Below are 24,589 nucleotides of genomic sequence, written 5' to 3' on the forward strand. Positions count from 1 at the left end.
CGAGCGCGAGAGCGACAGCCGCGAGAGAGATAGAGAGAGAGCGTGCGAGAGAGACATAGAGAGAGCGTGCGAGAGAGAGAGAGAGAGAGAGAGAGAGAGAGAGAGAGAGAGAGACAGCGCGCGCGCCCAAGAGAGATACAGAGAGAGAGCGCCGTCTAAAAACAACACGAGTGTTGTCTTGGTCTCTCTCCTTCGCTCATATTAATCAATTGACACAAAGGTGTCGATGTTTAAATCATTTAAAATGCGAATGTAAGTGTGCTCACCCCATTTTTGTTTGCAAAAAAAAAATTGATTAGATTTCATATCGAAATATATATCGCAGAAAAATATCGCAATGTCATTTTTTCCCAATATCGTGCAGCCCTACTAATGATGTCTAAAAACTTCGTAAAAATAATTCATCAGTAATATTCAGAAGGTCTCGGCTACACCAGGGTTCTCAATGCAATGACTTGCTATGTCTGGCAACAAAATACAACAATAAAAAAGTGCAACAAAATAAGCAAAAAAAATTAAACACAATTACTTACTCTCAGCAATGATGCGATGTCCTGTCCAGTCGTCATTGATGACTTGTATATTCCCATAATGAACATCGCTTAAGAAAATCCGATTGGTTCCATTCACTTTCTGACGATGATCAAAGGCCAAAGCTATAACGTTTTTAAAATAATTTGGGTTCTCATACGCCCTGATGGGCGAGTTGTGGTTATTCTCGTCCGATAAATGAATACTCCTCAAAATGGTTCTCTCAGAGTAGAGCAGGTAACCCTCATACCGGTTGCACCGGAGTCCATCCTGAGCAAGATATCCGTGGGCGCAAGCACAAGTTTTCCGGTTATTCCCCAAGTAAAAACAAAGTTGCTGGCATCCTCCATTCGCTCTGCTGCAAGTGTTCGTACCTGGGTAGGTCAGAAAATCAGACATCAGGCTCCCTAAAAAGTTTCTTAAACAAAGGTGTCAAACTCAGTTCTTAGGTCACTGTCCTGCAGAGTTTGGTTCCAACCCTATTTAAATCCACCTGAACCAGCTTATCAAGGTCTTCAGGATTACTAAAAATATTCAAGCAGGTGTTTATGGAGCTGAACTAAGCAGGATTTTGGCCAGCCAGCAGAAGACTTTGACACGTGGTCTAAACAAAATGATGTAAAACTCAAAAACCATGACATTTCTAAGACATTTACTGCTAAGACAGCAAGTTTAATTGATCTCTTTTACATATGGTGTCCATTGTCAGGTGTTTGTTCATCAGCAGGAGTATCTAATCCTGCTCCTGGAGTGCTACTTTCCTTTCAAGTTTAGCTCTAGTGCTCATTAATCACCTCTGATCTAGCTAATCAAGATCTTCAGCATTACTCGAAGCTTCCAGGTAGGTGGGGTAGAGCAGGTTGGAGCTAAACTCTGCAAAAAGGTGGTCCTCTAGAAGCGGGATAGGACAGTCCTGCTTGATCTGGGATAAACTTGTACTTGTGTGCATTGGTGCAATGTTTAAAGAACAGGAAAACTGTCATTAAGTGAAACCTCAACCTTTCTCCCGATCCTGGTTAAAGACCTTCACATCTTTCAGACTGACACCCAAGCCGCTCCTGATGGTCACTAGGTCCACGGCGTCTTTCTTGGAAGCACGGCGGATGGATCCATTGGCGTAGGCTCTACCATTATGGGGACATAGGACCAAAAGTTTGACACTTACTAATCAATGGCCCTCAACTAATTAAATGCAAAGAACTCATTAAAATACAGTACACAGCTGGTCTAACAGAAGGTGAGGTAACCCATCCTTTGAATGACATTGAACCACAGGAGATTCTGAAATAATCAAATGTGTTTTTTTGCACTAGCATCATGACCTTATAGGGAATATGGGATGGTATCTGCATTCTTGGGCCATTCTTAAAAACTGTAACATTTATGGAAAAGTAAATTACCTGTCAGACCAGAAGAGGTAAGCCCCAAAGACTGCTATGGAAAAAATATCCACCCCACTCGATGAGAACACAATCTCCCTCTGCTCACCCAGCTCAAGGTTGATTCTTTCAATCTTGCTGTTGCGGGCGTCACACCAGTATAATTTATTTTCCTTACAAAAAAAAAATTGAAACATCATACATTTGTTAAATTAAGAACAAAGGTGTAATGATCTTGCCCTAAAACTGCAAGATAAGCCATGAAATCAACATGGACTTCAGCATAAGCATGTAGGGAAAGCAGACCTGATAGTCTATGGAGATGCCATTAGGCCTTGCTAGTCCGGTGCTAACAAGCACAGATTGCTCTGAACCATCAAGACGTGACCTGGAGATGGTAGGATTCTGGCCCCACTCTGTCCAGAAGAGAAACCTGTATGAATTCATAGGAAAATATGATTAAGTAGACTTCTTGAGGAATTTTGACATTTGCACAGTTTGAAATCCAAGATTGCTCTACATTTGGAGTGAAGACAAGTATATTGCTAAAAGGGTTACTGTTTATTTGGGCTAATGAGGTGTTCAAGTCCTCCTGGGATGTTCAGAAATTGTTTTTCCTCTCCTCTACCATTCACAGTACATGTCTAGGTGGAATCAGATAGTACATGGCCTAAAAAGGGGTACCCCTAAAAGGTGCATATTAGCACTTTAGAGTAGTATCATGTACCATTAAGGTACTATGATGCACATTTAAGGGGTAAATAAGGTACAAAGATGTCCCTTTAATATTAGGACAGGTACTGTCCTAGATTCAAGCTGTAAAGTAACATTTAAATATAAATAAGACCAAATGTAGAACAGGATTTTATGTCCATCAGATAAAGAGTGGATTATTAAAAAAAAATTCACATTTGAAGGGTAGAAGTGGAAAATAGAGTCTTTTGGTGATGCCAGTGAAAAACAGAAAAGTGGTTTCAAGTGAAGCTAATTATTTTTTATTCCAGACTATAAGGAAAACTTTTCTTTGGAATAATATGCACCAATTAATTGTTAATCCAAAAGGCAAACAGAGAAAGCAGAGTAATTTCCAAACTGCAAGGGCGAACTTTGAAGTCATTCCAGGTTAATCGGATTCAAAAATAGTGACTTGAGACAAATTATTTCTATAAATCGACCAAATCTTATTGACCCATTTCTAAGTAAGATCGAAGTAGAGATAGGACCCCAAAATAGATGCAGCCACATGATAGGGTTCTGAAATATGTTGAAGCTTAATTTTTATACTTCACTTTTACAGTACAAAGCTGTAGATAATGAGAAAACTCATTACAAACATGAGGTCAAGATTATTATGGCCCTCTCAAATTAAAATAAATAAAAAGGAAATTATAAGGCCTTTAAGGAGGACGTACATCTGCAGTTAACAAGCTTTGAAGTGCTAATTGTACACGCTAACTGCTCTCTAGACGATCATAGGTCATTCATTTAAATGCAGTCACTTGGGTGAACTGAAGCTTAGCATTACAAAAACATAAACCACAGTGTATTTTCAGAGTTGGAAACATACAAAGGCAGATACATACCCTTTCACTGGGTGTACAGCAATGGCTCTGGGTTGATCAAGACTGTCAGATATCACCACGGCACGATACATGCCATTCAATCGAGCAACCTCAATGAGATTTAAGCCATGGTCCGTCCAGTAAATATTACCTTTGGATGCAAAGCAACAAAGACCCTGAACCAACAGAGAAACAATAAGCTTGACAACATCAATTTGGAAATGCACAGAAATGCTAAACTAAGAGAAACCTTCACACCTGCTATCCAGTCCACTGCTAGTCCTTCAACACGTCCGAGACCACTTGTGACGATGTCCTCTCTCCAGGTCTGGTCTCGACTGGATCTAGAGATTCTGTTGGAGCCCATGTCTGTCCAGTACAACGTGTCATTTCCTGAGAAAATAACCCATAGTTAAAAGGTTTGCCTAAAATAGTTATCTCCTGCTGTTTAAGTCAGATCAGCTTCGGTCCTGGAGGGCCACTGCCCCGCAGAATTTAGCTCCAACCCTAATCAAACACACTTGTCTGTAGCTTTCTAGTGATCTTGAATACATTTATTAGCTTGTTTAGGTGAGTTTGATAATGGAGGCACAAGGATATATTGGTCATTGGCTGATACTTTTTATAGTTTCGTGGCCTAATGGATAGTGAGTCGGACTTGTAACCCGAAGATCATGGGTTCAAACCTCAGGTGCGGCAGGGATTGTAGGTGGGGGGAAGTGAACGTCCAATGTACATCTTCAATACTATGACAGAGGAACCCCCAACTGCTCCCTGGGTACCGCAGCATTGGCTGCCCACTGCTCCGGGTGTGTGTTCATGGGGTGTGTGTTCACTACGGTGTGTGCACTTGGATGGGTTAATTGCAAAGCACAAATTCTGAGTATGGATCGCCATACTTGGCTACACGTCACTTCACTTTTGTACATTTCATTGAACAAAATGATTTAATATATTTTTACATTTATATTACCATTGCTGTCACCTCACTAATCAAATCTTGTCAAACTTTAAATGAATTTATTCCATTGTTTTATTTTATTATATATTTTTGTATTTTACATTTTAGTATCATTGAGAATATTTATAATTCGATTTTTTTTTTATGTTTACTGCATTCATATTTCTTTTAGTTTTTTGTGTGTTCTTTTCTTTTCCTGTTATGTCACAACAGCTAAGAATTGTAAACATATTGTGCAGGTGGGCAATTTCGAATAAACAAGGTCTTAAAAACAAGGCCGCGTGCCAAGCTCCACCTACAAAAAATGGTCTGTTTCCGCTGGCCAAAATGTCTTAGCCCTTTCCCTTTCATTCAAACCTGCATTTTCTCCCAAACAATAGAGGCTAAAAAGGTACCTGTGATTGACCTGGCTCCCATGGTCTGTACATTTCAAAGCGCGTTTCGTGAAAATTGCTTTGACTTGGCCGCACAACATTATCCTTAGCTTCATGCATCACCAGCTCCTCGCCCACTCAAAAATTTACATTATATCCCTTTTGATAAAAGCTGCAATAAAGCCAGTTCACACTGTTATGAGACATCGGCTCATCTGTCCAGCTAATCTGTTTTGATTATCTTCCATTTGTCATAACAGCATATCGCATCCCTTAACCTCAACTTGCAATGACAAAATTGTATTTAGACAAGCAATGCAATGCCAATATTTGCTCTATCGTGCAAATGCAGAGCTGCAAACTGTCGCTGATGCAAAGAATAGCATTTCCGTCTCAGAACGGAGACAGCTGTCCAATTACTGCACTATAGGAATCTGTCCAAAATACTGGCAGATACCCGACAAACAAACGTTTCCCCATGTCAAGAGGTGATATGTTGTTGTGCACATTGCATGGTAATGCCTAATTGCTCTGGTTTCTAAATACACAATTCAAAAAAACAATAACATCAAAACTTTCTACCCAATTATAGTCTGCATTTTTACACCATTCATTGTGGGTTAACCTTGTTTTATATTAAACATCCTGAACTTTTAACAAATTAATCTTCAAAGCAAATTTCAATTGTTATAGCTGTGATGTTACATTCAAACTATCAAAATTTAGGAACTTTGACCGTTACCCTTTTTAGTGTGACTGTCCTCTTTATGCCATTATTATCTTTTTAGGATTTTTTTTTATTTATTTTTAATTATGACAACATACATTTCATTTCTTAAACTAATATTACTAAATTATTTTAAGTACCGTATTTTCTGGACTATAAGTCACACTTTTTTCTGGTTAGTTTGGCTGGTCCTTCGACTTATTTATCAAAATTAATTTGAAATGAACCGAGAGAAATGAACCAAGAGAAAACATTACTGTCTCCAGCCGCGAGAGGGCGCTCCTGTAGTCTACACTGAAGACATAGAGCGTCCTCTCACGGCTGTAGACGGTAATGTTTTCTCTTGATTCTTGGGTCTAAATAAAGGCGACTTATAGTCCAGTGCGACTTAAATATGTTTTTTCCTCATCATGACGTATTTTTGGACTGATGCGACTTATTCTCAGGTGCGACTTATAGTACGAAAAATACGGTAATTGAAAAACGTGAATTATATATATATAATATATATATATTTTTTATGTAAAAAAAACAAAACAAAACAAAAAACCTAAAGCACATAAAATTACTAGAAAAAAATTACATTTAAATGAAAACGGCAAACAAAAATAAAATTGAATTAAAAAAAATGAGTAAACAAATAATATTGAATAAATAATATGAAATAACCCCATGTATATATCTGTAAAAAATATATAAAAATGCAGTTTCCTTTGTGATTTAAAGATTCGTGTAAATGAAGAAAAGCTAAAATAAAATACAAATATTAGCTGAAAAAAGAAAATAAGAAATGTTGGCCAACTAAAAGAAGTGTTTAAGCTAAAATATTACAATTATTAAAACTAAAGCTATAATACAAATTTATATAAAAAACTAATAAGAATGACAAAAGCGCATAAAATTACTTAAAATAAGATGAAAACTGAAATACATTTTCATGTGTCAATTAATAATATTAATTCAAAATAGAAAATAAAAAAATAATTTAATTATAAAAAAAATTGTTTTGTTTTGGGGCTTTTATAATCAAATAAAGAGTGCACTTACCGGCATGATAGTCCAGACCCACAGCGAACAGAGTGCCAGTTAGCGGCATCAAAACTTCGGAGTTATCGCTGGGATCAAGAGACAGTCCTCTTATACCTTCATTAATCGAGTACATCAGGAAAGACTGAAGACCTAGCAAAGAAAAAAAAAATAAAACCAACCTCTGTCCAGGTCAATATGCTCTTGAAAATAATAATAACAACAATACATCTGAGATCGAAAGGCCAATTACTGTACATTCGTATGCAGAGTTCAGAACTAACGATCATACCTTCACAGGTGGAGCGGTCCGGACGAAGGTTGTAGCCCGTTGTACAAGAACACGTCCGAGTTGTTTCAGAAGTGGGAAGGCAAAGCTGGGAACATCCGCCATTGTTTGGTACACAAGGATTGCGACCTACGAAGAGAATTTGAGAATCTGTGACGGCGAACAGGCATATCTAATGCTAACCTGTCAAACTAGCTTGTGTACCATCGTAAAGCAATTTCAAGAACATCACAAACACAAAAAGAATTGAAGGGGAAAAAAACGGTCGCACTTTGACTTTGTTCCTCGGACACCTCGACAGAAACATCCCAGTTAGCTCATTTGAAGTGGTGTAATGAGACGGGCCTTCACTCCCATGAGGGCCAAGTCAGAGAGATAAATGAGGGAACTAATTGGTATGAGGAGATTTGAGAATGTAGCAAAAACATTTACCTTTAAGAGTCCCTAATTGCTAGTGTTTTTTTTTTTTTTTTTTATCCTAATAGAGCATTAGATTAGAGGATCAAGCACTCCTCTGCTAATAGACCTGTCGGTGATATGAATGTCTCTCTCCATAATTCATAAAGAGGAAAGGACCTTGACATTGTGTGTCTGTAGAACCATAACCAGGTTTGCCAACTCTCACGCATCTGGCGTGACACTCACGCTTGGACTTCAGCGTGAGATTGATGCTGAAAGCGTGAGTGTCACGCCAGATGCCATTATGAAACATAACCCTGTCCGAGTTATGTGCAATTTCACCTTGTAGAAATGACAACGATTCATTAATTCATTCACTCATTTATTATTTATGTTTTCCAAGCCAGGCTATATATGAAATTATATATATATATATATATATATATATATATATATATATATATATATATATATATATATATATATATATATATATATATATATATATATATATATATATATATATATGTACTACTGATACTACTACTGAAACAAACTACTGATACTTCTATATTTAATTACTACTAAAGAAAATATTTCATTATTCATTCATGAATTACTAGAAATTACTAGAAGTGTGTTTAAAAAGTTAATGAAGGGAATTAAGTGATCAAAGGGTGTTAGATCTCTTGATATTGTTAATATTGTCTAATTAAGTTTGAGTTTAAATACTTAATATTAACAAAACACTGGTTTAACCAATAGCGTGTTTGTTGTTGTTGTTGTTGTTGTTTTAAAGCAACTGGAGATGAAAGGAAACCTATTTAAAAACTAATTAAAAAAATAATTCATATAAAAGAATACAATTATATTTTTATTTTTTTATTTAACATTACATTTTTATTATTATTAGTACTAGTAGTATTACTAAACAATTGCCATAAAAAGTTTTTTGTGAGTGTTATAACAAAGTAATGTTATTAAAAATACTACTAAATGAATGAATAGAAAAAAAGAAAGAAAAAAAAACAATGAAGGGAATTCTAGGATCAGAAGGTGTGGTATTTATAAGTAACCAAACGTAAACATTTCTTGCTTTAAAAAAGAAAAACAGAGCTCTTGTGAAGTTGTTGAGGCTGGGATTTGTTTATTTTTACCTTTTTGACTGTCTTTGTCATACACTTTGATGTGGACAACGCCTGTGGTCTTATTCCGAAGAACTGTCAGGTTTTTTCCGTCCCTCTTGTTAACGGTTCCCAGCTGAGCGAGAACATCGTCTGCCCACCATAACTTCCCACCTAGAGAGAAAAATAATGCTTCTGAAAATCACTGAAATTTTTATTTGAAATGCAAATTTGACCAGTTACATTTACATGAACTCTTCTTTTTGTTCAACATCAAGATTTGACTTTAAAATTTAAGTGAAAATAAAATAATCACCATTTCATGTTTCACACATATTTTTGAATAACATTTCTGCAATGCCTAATTCACTTAAACGCCACGAGAATAATTTTCTTCAATTAAAATACTTAAGATGAACTAAACACTGGCTCAACCAATAGCATAAATTTGAGGCGTAACTATGTTTTTGTCAAATCATTTGGAAGACGAAAGGAAACCTGCATGAAAAAATAAAAATAAACATTTAAATTAAACTAATATTTGTAATGATTTTTATTTAATGTAAAATAATACAATAAATGCATTTTTTTATTATTATTTAATATTATAAATTATTTAATATCATTATTACTATATTACTATATCTTTATTGTAGTAGTATATAATAGTCATCTAATAAATGCATTAAAAAAATGCTTTATAAATAGTTGGTTATAGCTGCACTGAATATAGTACTTCTGGGCACTTCTTTTATAAATATACTGTACATTTCTGTCCTCTCTGAAAGTGAACCAGGGTGAAATGTGTCTTTATCCATGCTGTATTATTTCTTTGCTGCGGACAGCACACTGCAAATTCAAATTCAAGCCCTATTGCTTGTCAACTTAGCCTTTAAGAAATGGTACAACATCGAGAAAACCAACCAGGACTCACACACCGCCTGTGATTACACATCATAAAAAGGCATGTGAGTGTTCTGCAGTCTCCCAACATCCTTTTCCCCAGTGACCCAAACCGCTCACGACAAGCTATACTTTCTTTTGCCCGTATTACTTGCGAGTCATGTCTTAGATTGAAAGAGCTGACGTCCCTCGGCGCGAAACCACGCCACCGTACCTCTGCTCTACCCACCCTCTCAGCACTTATGAATCCCTTAGGTGCGAGCAGCGGCATCTTGGTCCCTTGGCAGCCCTGAATGGATTACATACAGATGCCAAAAGCGAGCAGGACTATTCTGAGCGCTCGGCCTGAGCTGTAGCTATAAGCCGTTGACAGACACAAACCCAGAGAAAATGAATTATGGAGAACTGTGGTGTTGTACACGTCACGGAGGATCGTTTAGATGCTCCATGGTGAAGAAAGTTCCTGAATGGAGTTAGGGTACGAATTTAATTCGATGCAAATGAAAACTTGGCTAGAAATGTGTCAACTGCTGGAGAGTTCCATACACCATTTTAGTTTTATTGGCAATATATTTGTGGCTACAGATATCGGATTAGCATTTAACAAATGTTAATAGCAATACAAATAAACTTAGAATGTTCATTTTTAATGAGTTGTACAGTTTAAGTAAATGGAAATGCCAACTTCTTTTGTGAGGAAAAAGTAAATACACCCCATACAATTTTTGCCTAAAATAAGAATAAAATTGTGTATTTCCATTAAGATTATTGTGGCTAATATGCCAAAATAAAAAATAAAAATCAGCAACATTTTTAAATGAGCTAAAACATTATATGTAGTGGCCTGCTTACTTTTTTCCACTGAATTCAGAATTGTTGTAGGTATTTTTATTTAATAGAAGATTTCAAAGTCCTGTTTTCATTGTTAATTGTTGATCCTCATGACATTCAGCCATCGATACAGTCAAAATAACTTTAACTCTTAGCAGGGTATATTTACTTTCTCACAATTCAATTTTTTTGTTGAATAAAAGATTGCATTGTCCAGCTTTCAGTTTTAAATAATATGATGTTGTCCAAATAAATCCAATTTAAGTAAGTCTGCATGAATTGAAAATGACTTTCGATAGGGTGCACTTACTTTTTCACAGTATAATACTGGCATAACTGTAAGAATGTATTTATTTACAGTAATGTTCCTGCAAAAGTAGCTGTATTATTTTTTTCCCCCTGTCATTTATATAACATTATATTGATATAAACCATGTCTTACGGAGTCTGAAGTCTCTCGTCCATTGGTTTTACATACAAATACTTTCAGTAGTTTTATCAAAATAGATGTCATTGAACAAACTACATTTCTCTCATTGCTTCATTTTCATGCATCACATTAAAAATATTCCCCAAATTAGGGTCACAAGTTCTTTAAATGAAAGAACGAGCAGACTGTGTCATTTAAAGACAACAATGACAAAGAAAATGAAAACGGAAAAGAAACCATTAATAATTCATTATCTCTTTACTTGTTTCCTTACTCCCGGGATGTAAAAAAAAAAAAAAAAAAAAAAAACGGGGTTAATTAGACATTAATATTAAACGAACGAGTGTAATAATCAAACGGCTATGAGACGAAAACCAAGAACATGTCAGATGAAGTTCAGTTGCTTCATCTGACAGAAAGGAGAAAGAAGGAGGCCGGAAAACCATGCGTCTTCAAACGAAAGCTGGCGTGCTTCTTCACAAATTTCTCCGCTGTATGATTCAGACACAAATTCATTTGTTTCCATCTTTCTTGTTTCAGTAATCTGAAATGTACGGCTCTTCTGTCACTGTAACAAATTCCTTGTACAGTGTGTGTGAACATATCTGGCAATAAGATCTTTCCGATTCCGATTCTACATAAAATATCAGGGTGTTATATAGCATGGCACTGCATAAAACCCTCATAAATGAGAGGAATCAACAGTGTTCAGTGTGGCTAAGCAGAGAGAACAGACTCCAACTGTCACTCCATTACCAGCTCGCAGACTCTGATTGCCGGGATGGTGCTCAATCTGATTGTATTAGCGGTTGGCGACGTCAGTATCTGATTGTCAGAGGGTTTGAGAGGATGATACAGCAGGAAAAGTGAGAACAGGTTGTTCCTCGGGGTTTAATCAAATAATACATCCGCATTTTGGCGTGTTTGGCTGGGGAGATGATTTATCTCACACAGTCCTCAAGATTCTAGATCTTTTACCTCCGGTTCATTGTTCAAAACATTACACAGCCGGTCCTACTCAGAGACAGGTGTGGGTGGAATAAGCCAAAAGAAATGAGTTATATTTGTGTGTGTGTGTATGTGTGTGTGTGTGTGTGTGTGTGTGTGTGCGTGTGTGTGTGTGTGTGCGTGTGTGTGTGTGTGTGTGTGCGTGTGTGTGTTAATATAATGGGTTTTGTTTTTTGGTAAATGATCGGAAAATGTCACATATAAAATAATTATAAATAATAGTATTAATAATTGTTAAATATAATAGTGTACAATACATCATTTTTATTATAATTATTATAAACAGCTATAAATTGTGATAATTAAATGTTTATATTCGACAACTTTAAATTCTGATAAAAATAACCAAATAGTAAATTTTTATCTATTGATTTTTTTTTTCTATGTAAATCCTAAACCAATAAACATGTTCAACAGTTCATCTCTACTCATATGACATCTTTGTCTTTAAATAACATAAAAATATAGCAGAATTCCTACTCGCATGTAGCTCATACCTGTCAATACATCAAAAACCTCTCTAAGTCAGCCTAATTAGAAGACTTCCAAATCTTCTTTTCCTTGGGAAGTCAGGACGTTTTATCTCCTGAACACTGAAGGTGAGGCGTTTCAAACAGAACTGATGTCTTTAGCTGATGATCCTCTGGTTTTGAGCCAGCTGTTTGATTCTTGATTAACGTCAATCCACAAATGATGAAAAATGGGCACTCTTCTTGAGCGAGTTATGTGCTGGGTCAAAGGAAATGAAATGATGAAAGCAAGAGGGGCACACGGGCAAGTGCTTCATTGACTTTCTTTATTTGAGAGAAAGACCCTGAATTTTAAACACTTTATATCTGCTCTTTAGACAAAAATAATGTTTTAACAAAGTTATGTTTGTTGTCGATAGATTTTCTGTTAAAGACAATATAAAATGTGTACTTTTTTAAAATATATACTTGATCTTATTGTGCACAACCCATCAATGCACTTTTTCTTTTGGAGTAAAAAAAAAAAAAAAAAAAAAAAAAAAGAATAAAAAAACCTTATTATAATTTCACTGAAAATTTTTACCCATCTGAAATCATTTGTTACAAATTTTCTTTGCCCTAAATAAACTGACAACACTTCAAAATAAGGTTTCATTTATTAAAATCAGTTAACATGCACTGTATTTAAAAAAAAAAAAAAAAAAAAAAAAAAAAAAAAAAGTGTAATAAATGTATTGTTCATTGTTAATGTTAGTTATTGCAATAACTAACCATAACTAATGGTAAATTACTGTAAAGTGTAAATAAGCATGAATAGAAGTTAAAATTATGTTATTATGTGAGCAGAAATCGGTAAAAGCAAATCAAAGACAAAACACAAAAAAAGTGCAAATCAAAAAACTGAACAAAACAGAGTAAAAAACAAACAAACCGCAACATAAAAAACTGAACAAAAAAAAAAGAGCAAACAAAAAAAAAACAGTAAAACTAAAAGACCCAGAACAAAACAAAAAATAGAGTAAACAAAACAGAAAAGAACACAAATAGCAAACAAATCAAATAAAAAAGAACCAATAAAACCCAGAACAAAACTACAAAGCAAAGAAAACAAAACAAAGAAAAATAAACAAAAAACTGAGCAAACAAAAAAAAAAAAAAAAAAAGCTAAATGAAGCAAAGCAGAGCAAATAAAAAATAACTATAAAGCAGAGCAGAGAAAAAGCAGCAAAACAAAACCAAAAACAGGGAGGAAAAACAGATAGTTGCACCGCTAGTGGAATGGTAAGAGAAACTTAAACCTAGTATATAAATATATATTTATATATATTTGACCACAGATTTACCAATCTAGAAATATTCATATAATAACCCAAAATGTGATTTTTCCAACATATTTTACATTTTTATAGGTCCAATCAAACTAAGACGGCTAAAATCACATCCCAATCTATTTCAGGCTGATTCTGTCACTAGGAATAAGCCACATTACAGAAGTTAAATGAGTTGTGAATACCATTATACATTTATATTTGCTCATTTAGCAGACACTTTTATCCAGAGAACACGAGGAAGATCAAAATTTTATGCCAGCTTTATGTCAATACGGTTTCCTTGGTTTTCCTCATTTGCTTTGCATAAAAGCACCTGCTAAATGAATACATGTAAATGTCACAAAAAAAAAAATCTTTAGGATTTGCACCGAAAATCAGCCTTGAGTCACAAGCCACACGCAAGATGACAGCGTAAGTTCATATCTGTCTTTGGCTGAGTCTAAAAACCCACAGAGCTGCTACAATCAGCAAACACAGCTGCGACATCAAAAGTCGTGAGTCATCAAAGTTCAAGAAAAAAAACCCATGTCAGAACATGAATAGTGATGCGATTCAAGCCCTTTGAAAACAACAATCTCCCTCAACTGATTCATAATTGCAGTGTATTAAAACAGCTCCACAATTAAGCCTTAACAAAAACCCCGGGGCCCACATTCAGCATAAAAACTATTCCTTATCATTCATTCGCCACTGTTCACAAACCATTTATGCTGTCTATCACCGTCCTAATTAAATAGCTCCATTATTTGCTTGGTTATAATTAACCTTACTAAATCAATGCTGATGAAAACAGCCTTCACTTACCCATCACTGCTAATGCCGTAGCTTTCTGCAGGTCTTTTTTAAAGCTGTCAATCACGTCCAGGCCACTCCCATCCAGGTTACACCTATTAATGGTTCCATTTCCGGAACTCATCCAGTACAGTTTGTTGGCTGAGTAGTCAATCGACAGCCCTGTAATGTACAAAGAAAATATGATCACGTAAAGCAATGGTTCATAAAAAAATATGCATACATGCAAATATGTATACAGTATATGCACATATGCTGTTAATATAAGCATAATTGTATTAATTGAACTTTCTATTCAAATAATTTCAACAAAAATAGTAGGAATGTGCAAAAAAACGAATGCGTTTTTCATGCACATCTCATCAGTAAAGACGCTCCTGTAATAAGAAGTGTATCTCCAGCACGTGCGTTCGTTTTTCATGATCGCGGTTTGAAGCAACCCCAATACAAATAATGTGATATTTAGACCCTAAAATGCGAATTTTACCAAGGCAACCCTGCTAAAAAAGCGTATATTTTAACCCCGGGAAGCAATTTTTTATCGGGGAACCTTCTGCTAGTTTTGGACTAGTTTTAAGAAGCAACTGGGCAGGATTTGTTGTGAAAACCTGGCAACCCTGATCTGAACGCATGTGCTGGAGATACACTTCTAATTACAGGAGCATCTTTACTGATGAGATGCGCATGAAAATTGCATTCGATTTTTTGCACAGCCCTAAAAAATAGTAAGCAGCAACTGTTTTCAACACTGAAAATAAGAATTGTTTAACAAATAAATACATCCATGGTGAGCATAAGAGACCTCTTTCAAAAAACATTAAAACATGAACACAATTTGAGTTTGGAAAGATAGGAGGAGAAAAAAAATCATGCAAATTGAATTTTTTGGTGAAATATTCCTTTAACTGAATGCTCAAGGGTAAATAAAATGATGCCGAAACTTCATTATTTGACCTTATCTTGTCACAAGAGAGGTTTCTTTTAAACATGGCTGATTTAAATAACAAAGAATTGAACATTGTTTCATCTCATGAATATCAACACTCATCGTCGCTATCAAAACGTGTCTAGTTATTTAAAATCTGCAATTTTCCCTACAGTAAAGCATTTTTATGTGGGGCACAGCATAAATAGTGTTCGAAACGGTTCAAAAGGTTGATTTCTCTTTTTATTTCTTTCATCTGCAATAATCCCTCGTTCACATCATAATGATAACCGCTGTTACTTAAGATTTGGCTTAGGCCAGAATTGCATGTACTGTGTCAGGGAGATTTTGCTATAATTATGAGTTAAGGGGAGGACCACAGAGAGCTCCAACAATACCTAGGGCATAGATATAATGATTATAGCAGACACGACGGAGAGGAAGAGGAGGTGTGAGAAATGGTGCTCTTGTTCTCACATGCAATTACAGTAAATACATGTACATGAGGAAATGTAATCTTGAAAATGTTAAATAGATTGTTCAAAACAAAACAGCATATTTATTAAATGGTTTAAAAAAAAAAGTAAAAGCGCAAAAGTGAAACTTAAAAAAATAAATAATTAGAGAAAGGCAAAGACAACAGTGTTGCTAACATCTTACATTATGCTGTTTGTGGGGAAAAAAAATACATTGAAAAAAAAATTGAAAAGCAAAACAGACAAAGGCAAAGAAAAGAAAAACAAAACCAAGTGAGGCAAATAGCAAAACAAAAGCAACACAAAACACACTAAACCAAAGCAAAAGCAAAACAGATTACAGCAATGCAAAAACAAAACAAAGAAAAGCAAAACAAAAACAAAAGCAATGCAAAACAGATCAAAGAAACACAAAACAGACCAAAGGAAAACAAAGCAAAGAAAAGCAAAGCAAATAAAACAGATGAAAAGCAAAACAAAAACAAAATAAATGCAAAACAGACAAAAGCAAAGCTATGGTAAGCTAAACTAAACAAAAGAAGCAGTGCAAAACCAACTAAAGCAAAGCAAAATGAAGCAAAGAAAAACCAAAGCAAAAGCAATGCAAAACAGAAAAGCAAAATCAAAGAAAAGCTAAGCAAAATGAGGCAAAACAAAGGCAGAGCAAATAAAACTTCCATGAAATAAAATAAATAACATTTAAGATTCATGTAGAAAATAAAAACTAAACTAAACTAAAATCAATTTACCTAAAAATAAAATGGAAATCTAATTCAAAATGTTTAATAAAAAACTATAATAGTATCTCAATAATTTAAAACTAACACCATTTTGGATGAATGTTTTCACTACAGTATATCGTAATGCATTCTGGGACTGCCTTCTCCACAGATGACACAGGCCTTAGATTTTGATCAAAGAAAGTACCACAGAAAGAAGCCGTAACCATTTCGCCTTAAAATACTAAGTACGTAGCTCACTACTGTAGGTTTTGGAACTTCAATTTACCAACAGGTTCCTTCTGGTTCTGGTGCAAAATCTTGATGTTGCTGCCATCCATATTGGCCATATTTATAGTGCTCCCATCCATCCAGAACATCTTCCTGTAGACCACAACAAAACAAGAATCATTCAGAGAGATGGATGAGTCTTGAAGATGAAGGATGGGACTATTCCGTTTAAGGAATGTGACCTGTGTGAAGGTCGGGAAGGTAGAAAAGAACTTTATCTTCACATTCACCACAGAGCACAAAACAATCAAATAAGGCTGTCTCTATCTCCCTCATACATCTTGATGGTGCGCATGAACCTACGTGACAGATGACTTTCAGAAATGTCGACGGGGTCGGAAGCTAAAATGAGAAGACAGCTGGTGGGGAAAAAAATGCAATACGAGGGGCAAAGGTCACGAGATATTGGTGAGTGAAATAAAACAACATGCACACTGTACCATGCTTAAGATCCATCACTGGATTACAGAATCACGTTATATTAAATCTCAAGTAAACAATTGTGAGGATCTGGCCCCATTTTTAATTAGCTTGCATGCCTGGAATCACAATGTATGCTAATTAAAGAGCTGTCATCAACCAGCCCAACAAGGGTAAGATAAATTCGCATTTCTGATTGGCTAACAACCAGTTTGGTATCGTTAAACAGTTTTCACGGCTACAACAATTTGTCAGTCTTAATCAACTCCAAGAAAATGCCTCTAATAACTTTAGTTAATTGTGCATGGGGAATATAAACAGAGACCTGTTCAGTAATTAGCTTTGTAAATGATGTATCTCACGCGCAGATTTAAAGGTAACAAAATGTGACAATGCAACGGAAGTATGCAATTACTTACTAATAAATAGGATAGCGATCTTTGGCGACACGCAGCCCTTAATTTTCTCCATTATGGGTATGGCTAATGGTTAGTGTGGTTTTTGCTATGTTACCCTTTTGACGGATGCAGGATGAGACACTTGGGTTTGTCCATCCCATAAACGACAGTGTTTTTGAGAGATCCATCAAGACGGGCGACGTTAATGTGGGTCTCGTCATTGTCTGAGCTCATCCAGTACATGTTTCTGGACAGCCAATCAATAGCCAGGCCACGGATATTAGATAGGTCTGTAAAAATAGATAAATTATATTTAAATTAAAGTAGAATAATCTGAATATTTACCCATGCTAATAAAAAAAGCTGCTCATTGGAAAACAGCAACAAAATGACAACAATAAATTAAAATTAAGTATAATTTAATAAATGAATTTCTTTGTCAGGACACATTTGACTCTTCATTCAATAAAAGCAGGAAAACAAAAAGCTATTTTAACTGGGTGAGATTATAGCTGTCAAAATGGACCTCTGCGTACCTCCAGATAGGACGGTTTCAAGTTTGGTTCCGTTAATGAACGCTCGTTTTATAGTTCTGGTCTTCACATCAGCCCAGTAAATCCTCTCGTCTACAGCATCGTAGTCCATCGCCGAGACGTCATCGATATCAGGTACGGTGAGGGCCATGATGACGTTGAGGTATGGGTTGTCGATGTCCACTCCACGAATCTCAGATCTCCGAGCGTATAACAGAAACTTCTTCACACCTATTCATGTACATAAATATATAATCAACTCAAATTCACTCTCAATTTAATTCTGTTTCTCTATCTCTAGTATCACCGGGAGGGAAAAATATGACCTAAATCAGTTAGTGAGACAAATATAATAATGTGAATTGAGTGTCCTTACAAAGGCAGCACTATAAAGACATAAAGCTCAAAGGACTCATACTGTAAATTCTCCTTTCTTGACCTCCAGAGAGATCTCTGGGGTGGCCGCTAAAGAGAGATCTCCATTTCAGTCTGTAATGAGTTTAGGTAGGTCGCGTAATTCCCCTGATACATGCTAGGATTATTCCAATATCAGACATTCTGCTTTACATCAGTGAATCGTGAATCGCTCATTTTAATGAAGAAGCCTATGTTGTAATTCAGTGAAGCATCAGTGTAAATGAATGTGTCAATGAAATCTATTTCAATAAATATGACAAAAAAAAAACAGTGCTTTATATATGTAACCCCTCTCTCCCGTGTCCTCTCACTCGCTCCGAGTGGGTCTCGAACCCAGGTCTCCAGCATGGGAGGCGGACACACTAACAAGGAGGCTAAATGGCTACAGCCACTAGCGTCAGTCGCTAGTGCGTCTCTTGACATCAGGGAGTGAGGTTAACCTGAACAGCACTACTCGCTGGCCTCCGCTACACTCACCCCCCTAAACCTCACTCCCATCTGGGTCACGGCACCAATGTAACCCCTCTCTCCCGGGTCCTCTCACTCGCTCCGAGTGGGGCTCGAACCCGGGTCACCGGCATGGGAGGTGGATGCACTAACAAGGAGGCTGGCCTCCTATATATATATATATCAACATGATAAGTTTCACAAAGAGCGAGATCTCCAGAACTCACCTTGGCATGTTCGATTGTTGGCCGACAGTTTCATGAGGTGTGGACAGGAGCAAGACGCAGAAGCATTATAATTTATAATACACAGGTGAGAACACGGGCCTCTTCCTTTGTTACCAGAACATGGGTTACGAGCTGAAACAGACAGGAGGAGAGAAGAGAAAACATTAATGAAAGCATAACTGAGTATACGTTGTGCATACGTCGTATTAATATTGAATTCTCCTGATTTACCACCAAAGCGACTTATTAGGCAGTGATGCCTTTGATTCTTATTTCCACAGGTCAAAAGTAAAAAAAAATAAATAAAAGTAATTTATTTTCTTTTTTTGAGTCTTTTATTATTTCTTCAGCTATTTATTAGGCGATGCGGCTTGCATTAATGCACATAGTCTCCTGAAAACCAAAAGTACTCTGCCTAACAAGTGGAAGATGTGGACGGTGTGCTGAGTAATTAGGCCCCTTATTCCCTCCCCAACAATCCCTGGGTTTGTTCTTGCTCAGAGCAAGGTCATTACTCCACAACTCTAAATAGGATCGTAAAACACACACGTAACTAGAAACTGCATAACAAGTCCATAAAAAAAACAGTTGTTTCAGGCCTAATGAATGCAGTAATCTCTATGTCACTCTTGCTAAGCTATTCTGACATGTGAAAACCGATAGCAATGCGGGCTGGCCTCTACAGATGCAGACGGGTAATGAAAACGGACACAGAACAGACATTCAGCGCTATAAACACAATCCCAAAACGGAGGAAAGCAGGTGCGAAGCCACAGGACAAAAACAGCCAAGAGCAGACATGAAAAAAAAGTCGGTAAGATTACAAGTACTGGTTCAGGTTAAGGCTCATTCATTTCGTTACAATGATTTAATTTTGTAGTATAGCCTATTCACTTCAGTTATTACTTGAAAAAAAAAAAGAAAATATGAAGAATGTTTACTTAATTGAGAAATCAAGACCCATATTATGTTTTATTTAATTTGAATAAATAAATGAAACCTTTAAAAAAAACATGTTAATAAAACAATAAAATATAAGAAACAAAACCACTAATAAATCAATATTTTCAGTGCTTTAAGTGTTTTAAGTTGATTAACATCGAGTGTTAATCGAAGGCCAAACACAGCCAAGAATAGAAATAAACATAAAACAAAAAATGAAAATAAAAATATTTTAAATAGTTCAGTAAAAATTCTAAATTCCTAAATTCTAATAATTAAATTGCTTAATTAGTCAGAATGTTTCCCTGATTCAGAAACTGTAAGGCAATGCAAGGCAATGAAATTAAATTAAATATAACATGTTTATCAAAACAAATAAATATAAGAAAAGCCTAGAAAACAAAACCATCAAAACAGGTGAAATAAATGCATAAATAAATAAAAGCACAAATGATTAGCACTATAAACAAAATCAAAAAACAGGACAAACTCAGCTAAGAGCAAGGAAAAAAGAAAGTTAGAAAAACGATCATAAATATTTCGATCTTAAAGCTCAGGAGCACACTTTTGGCATAAAAACACCCATTTCTAAAGCAGGCTGTAAATTTCAAAACAACCTGGTTCAAAGCAAGTGACGACGAGTCTAAATATACAATTCTAAAAATGATTTACTCGAGATTTTTACTTTCATCAACTTTCGTCCTTCATTTTCAAGGACTGTATATAGCTGAAGTTTGTGCTTCAAAGCAATTTTGATCAGAACATGAAAAACCAGATCCACAATCTCACAAAGATCCTCCACACATCTGTGCGGCGTATCACTCCATCCATACTGTAGGTTTATAGCTGCCAATCACTATCTGGAACGCTCTGTGAATGTTTCCGCCAGCCCATTATAAGTGTTTAGCTGGAGTCATGAGTTAACTAAGAGCCTCTTAGCACCATTAAGGGTGTAATTTAACTTTGTTGGATGATGCCAAGCTCGATGTGTTGACAGAAGGCTGATTCTTCCGCATCTGGCAGATGTACACCCAAGGGAAAAGATGCTGGACAGCCATCATGAGCTGATTCAATTTGGTTTTATTTATGGGATGCTTTTTGGCTCTTCTTTTGTACTTTATTGCCCAAACGGTGAACAAATTCTATTAGGCCAATAAAAAAAAAGGAGGAATAGATTTCAAGCGCATGCTCAGTGTTGACTGAACTGAAATTACCCAGAGGTCATTAGGGGTGGCTCTTTTGACTTAGGCCAGCAAACAACAACTGAATACACCCTAGCAACCAGCAAAAACACCATAGCAACCTTATAACTGCCCATTAAAAACCACTCAGACTTGACCGCTTTGACTTGAGTTTTTGCATGAACATGCTGTCACAGCTTTTCAGAAAATGCTACGCAAACTAAAAATGTATAAATCATGATAAAAATATGAAATGTTACTAACTTCTTTAGTATAATTTAACAGGTTTTTGTTACATTTTCACTTATTTGGGGGGGGTTAGATATCAATACACAGCTTATTGCATGGACATTTGCTCTGATCTTTTTTTTTTGTATATAAAATAAATTAAAATAACTCAAAATAAAACATCCTTTTTTTCTGTTTTGGTACATCGTTTGGTTCTGACTAAACTAAACTAAAATAAAATAAAATAAATAATTTCACAAAAGAACATTCTTTTGTTTATGTTTTGGCAATTCTTTTGGTTCTGACTAAACTAAACTAAATAATTTCACAAAAGAGCATTCTTTTGTTTTGGTACGTCTTTTGGTTCTGACTAAACTAAACTAAACTAAACTAAACTAAACTAAATAATTTCACAAAAGAACATTCTTTTGTTTCTGTTTTGGTACGTCGTTTGGTTCTGACTAAACTAAACTAAACTAAACTAAATAATTTCACAAAAGAACATTCTTTTGTTTCTGTTTTGGTACGTCTTTTGGTTCTGACTAAACTAAACTAAACTAAATAATTTCACAAAAGAACATTCTTTTGTTTTTGTTTTGGTACGTCTTTTGGTTCTGACTAAACTAAACTAAACTAAACTAAATAAAATTTCACAAAAGAACATTCTTTTGTTTCTGTTTTGGTACGTCTTTTGGTTGTGACTAAACTAAACTAAACTAAACTAAAATTAATAATTTCACAAAAGAACATTCTTTTGTTTCTGTTTTGGTATGTCTTTTGGTTGTGACTAAACTAAACTAAATAATTTCACAAAAGAACATTCTTTTGTTTCTGTTTTGGTACGTCTTTTGGTTCTGACTAAACTAAACTAAACTAAATAATTTCACAAAAGAACATTCTTTTGTTTTTGTTTTGGTACGTCTTTTGGTTCTGACTAAACTAAACTAAACTAAACTAAATAAAATTTCACAAAAGAACATTCTTTTGTTTCTGTTTTGGTACGTCTTTTGGTTGTGACTAAACTAAACTAAACTAAACTAAACTAAAATTAATAATTTCACAAAAGAACATTCTTTTGTTTCTGTTTTGGTATGTCTTTTGGTTGTGACTAAACTAAACTAAATAATTTCACAAAAGAACATTCTTTTGTTTCTGTTTTGGTACGTCTTTTGGTTCTAATTGAAAGTGCATTGCGTTTTTAATTCGAAGAGATTTGTGACCTTGTAGTGTTTGACTGTCTGTTTCATGTTTCAGAAATGATGGGAATTCTTGATGGGAATCAAGGGAGTTCTTGATGAGACAGCTTTGCAGCCAATTAGTCCCAAAAATAGTGAGAAGTGGGAATGTGCCAAAACTGGGTCACTGTATGCTGTTAATCCAACATCACTCAATCTAGAGATTTCTCTCATTATGTTCTGTTGGATCCTTCAACTCATCATCTCTTTCAAAGTCCTTCAAGACAGTTTTGAGACAGTTTCTTACTTTGTGGCTGCCTGCTAGGATGGTATATCTCTAGATCGAAGGGTTGGGCGCTGGTTTTTTGGATCACAGTTACATTGGCTCCGGTCCACTTGTTGGCTTTGGTCAAAGTGTTGGTCCTCCAGTCAGTCCAATACACATTCCCTCCAAAGAGAGACACAGCGAAGGGGTGAGAGAGAAATTCGTGGCCTCGAAGAATTTCAATCATCCCCGTGCCATCATATAGAGCAGAGTATATAGCATCAGACCTGAAGAAGGAAAAAAAAATTCTTATTATAATCATTAGATTATTTTTAAATCACCATGAAATGCAATCCACCTTATTCACTTCTTAATACATTAAATATTGTTCTTGAAAGTAGCTTAATTTAAAAATTAATTTCACTGAACTTTATCAAGTCAACTCAACTTGAATCAAACTAAAACAATAAAAATATATATATTGTTTAACTCTAAATTATAACATTTCTATTAACTGAATGGAACCAAGTTAATCCAAATTAAATCAGCCTAAACTGAATCAAATACAAAGTTATAAATCCTATGACATCAACCAAGTAGTGTCAAAATAAATCAAAGTTAGCTTGAAGTAAAATAAAAATGTATACAATAAATGAATATATTTATAACAATATATGAACATATTCTACATTTAACTACAAAGACCATGTACTCTAAATAAATGGGTGTATTCAGCCTAAAACAGTCAAAATAGTTTGCGAGAAAGTCTTTAAAGTGCACAGATGCTTTAATGATAAGACACAGTTGAGAGTGAAAAAAGAAAGAAATGCTGTTGACAGACTGAGAGAGAAAGAGAGACGTGTGATCTGAATATAGCAGGGACAAAAATGAGGTAATCAAAAGCAGAGAATTGATCAGATTCTTCATAAAGTCCAAGAATCTCATTATCTGAATATTAATTTGTGGTGCATTTGGAGCCACCGGGCACAAGAGCAATTAAATTATCGCTGTGAGAAATTCAAGATGTGAGTTTATGAATGTGTCAGGACAGCAAAATTGCTACACCACTGCTTTGGTAAATACGAAAAAAGTACTTGATGGGCAAAATTATAATCAATAGTAATAGCATATCTCTGTCAGCCTGTCATTTCATCGCCGGCAGAGGTGGATCTCGAATTTGAACCGGTACAAAAACACATCAATCATTCAAACCAAACGAGCGCTTGAATTTGTTACAAACGACTGAACCCAAGCTTATTCCCAATTCCACCCTTCCATCCAAAACATTCCCTAATGGTCTTGTCTAGCTAGAAAATATTCGAAAACCAAACTGAAGAGTGCTTGCGTGTTTCTCACCGGGCGTCTGTCCATATTATCCTGCTCTCCATGTGGTCCAAGGTCAATCCGTTGGGCCAGGCGCCGGAGTCCATGTCCTTGAAAACCACATGTCTCTGTTTCCCGCTCATGGAAGCACCTTCGATGCGGGGAAACGTGGCGTCCCAGTCGGTCCAGAACAAGGCACTGTTGACGACAAAACTCAATGTTAAAATCTACCTTAAACGACTTTCAAACGAGGGTTACTTGCAAACCACATCCTCATTAAAAGCATTAGCATTAGCACAATTTATAAAACAGGTAAGAATGTGTAATGGCCCAATTTCATGGTAATATCCCTTCTGGAAATCATTTAAAAACTCCTTTATGGGTGATTAGATGGGTTCATTACGATTCGCAAGCCACCGAATGGAGCTATCAATCACTGAAGTTGTTCATTAAAGCTATGAAGTAATTGGAAAACTGGTGCTTTG

At 35.5% G+C, this 24,589-nt stretch overlaps 1 protein-coding gene across 1 annotated transcript in view; it reads right to left on the reverse strand.

The window, feature by feature from the left end:
• Positions 1-24,589, reverse strand: part of LOC127943256 (low-density lipoprotein receptor-related protein 1B) — a 208,603-nt gene that overhangs the window by 90,956 nt on the left and 93,058 nt on the right. The window contains exons 26-41 of the mRNA XM_052539581.1: positions 24,138-24,302; positions 22,824-23,068; positions 18,991-19,122; positions 17,903-18,130; positions 17,482-17,656; positions 16,547-16,641; positions 14,150-14,299; positions 8,406-8,546; positions 6,853-6,978; positions 6,582-6,713; positions 3,731-3,865; positions 3,494-3,623; positions 2,217-2,343; positions 1,932-2,083; positions 1,531-1,655; positions 534-905 (exon numbers count right to left, since the gene is read on the reverse strand). Of these exons, the coding sequence (XP_052395541.1) occupies positions 534-905; positions 1,531-1,655; positions 1,932-2,083; positions 2,217-2,343; positions 3,494-3,623; positions 3,731-3,865; positions 6,582-6,713; positions 6,853-6,978; positions 8,406-8,546; positions 14,150-14,299; positions 16,547-16,641; positions 17,482-17,656; positions 17,903-18,130; positions 18,991-19,122; positions 22,824-23,068; positions 24,138-24,302 (2,630 nt within the window). The remainder of the gene's footprint in view (positions 1-533; positions 906-1,530; positions 1,656-1,931; positions 2,084-2,216; positions 2,344-3,493; positions 3,624-3,730; positions 3,866-6,581; positions 6,714-6,852; positions 6,979-8,405; positions 8,547-14,149; positions 14,300-16,546; positions 16,642-17,481; positions 17,657-17,902; positions 18,131-18,990; positions 19,123-22,823; positions 23,069-24,137; positions 24,303-24,589) is intronic.

Source organism: Carassius gibelio, chromosome A22 (assembly GCF_023724105.1).
Source record: "Carassius gibelio isolate Cgi1373 ecotype wild population from Czech Republic chromosome A22, carGib1.2-hapl.c, whole genome shotgun sequence".
Lineage (NCBI taxonomy): Eukaryota > Metazoa > Chordata > Actinopteri > Cypriniformes > Cyprinidae > Carassius > Carassius gibelio.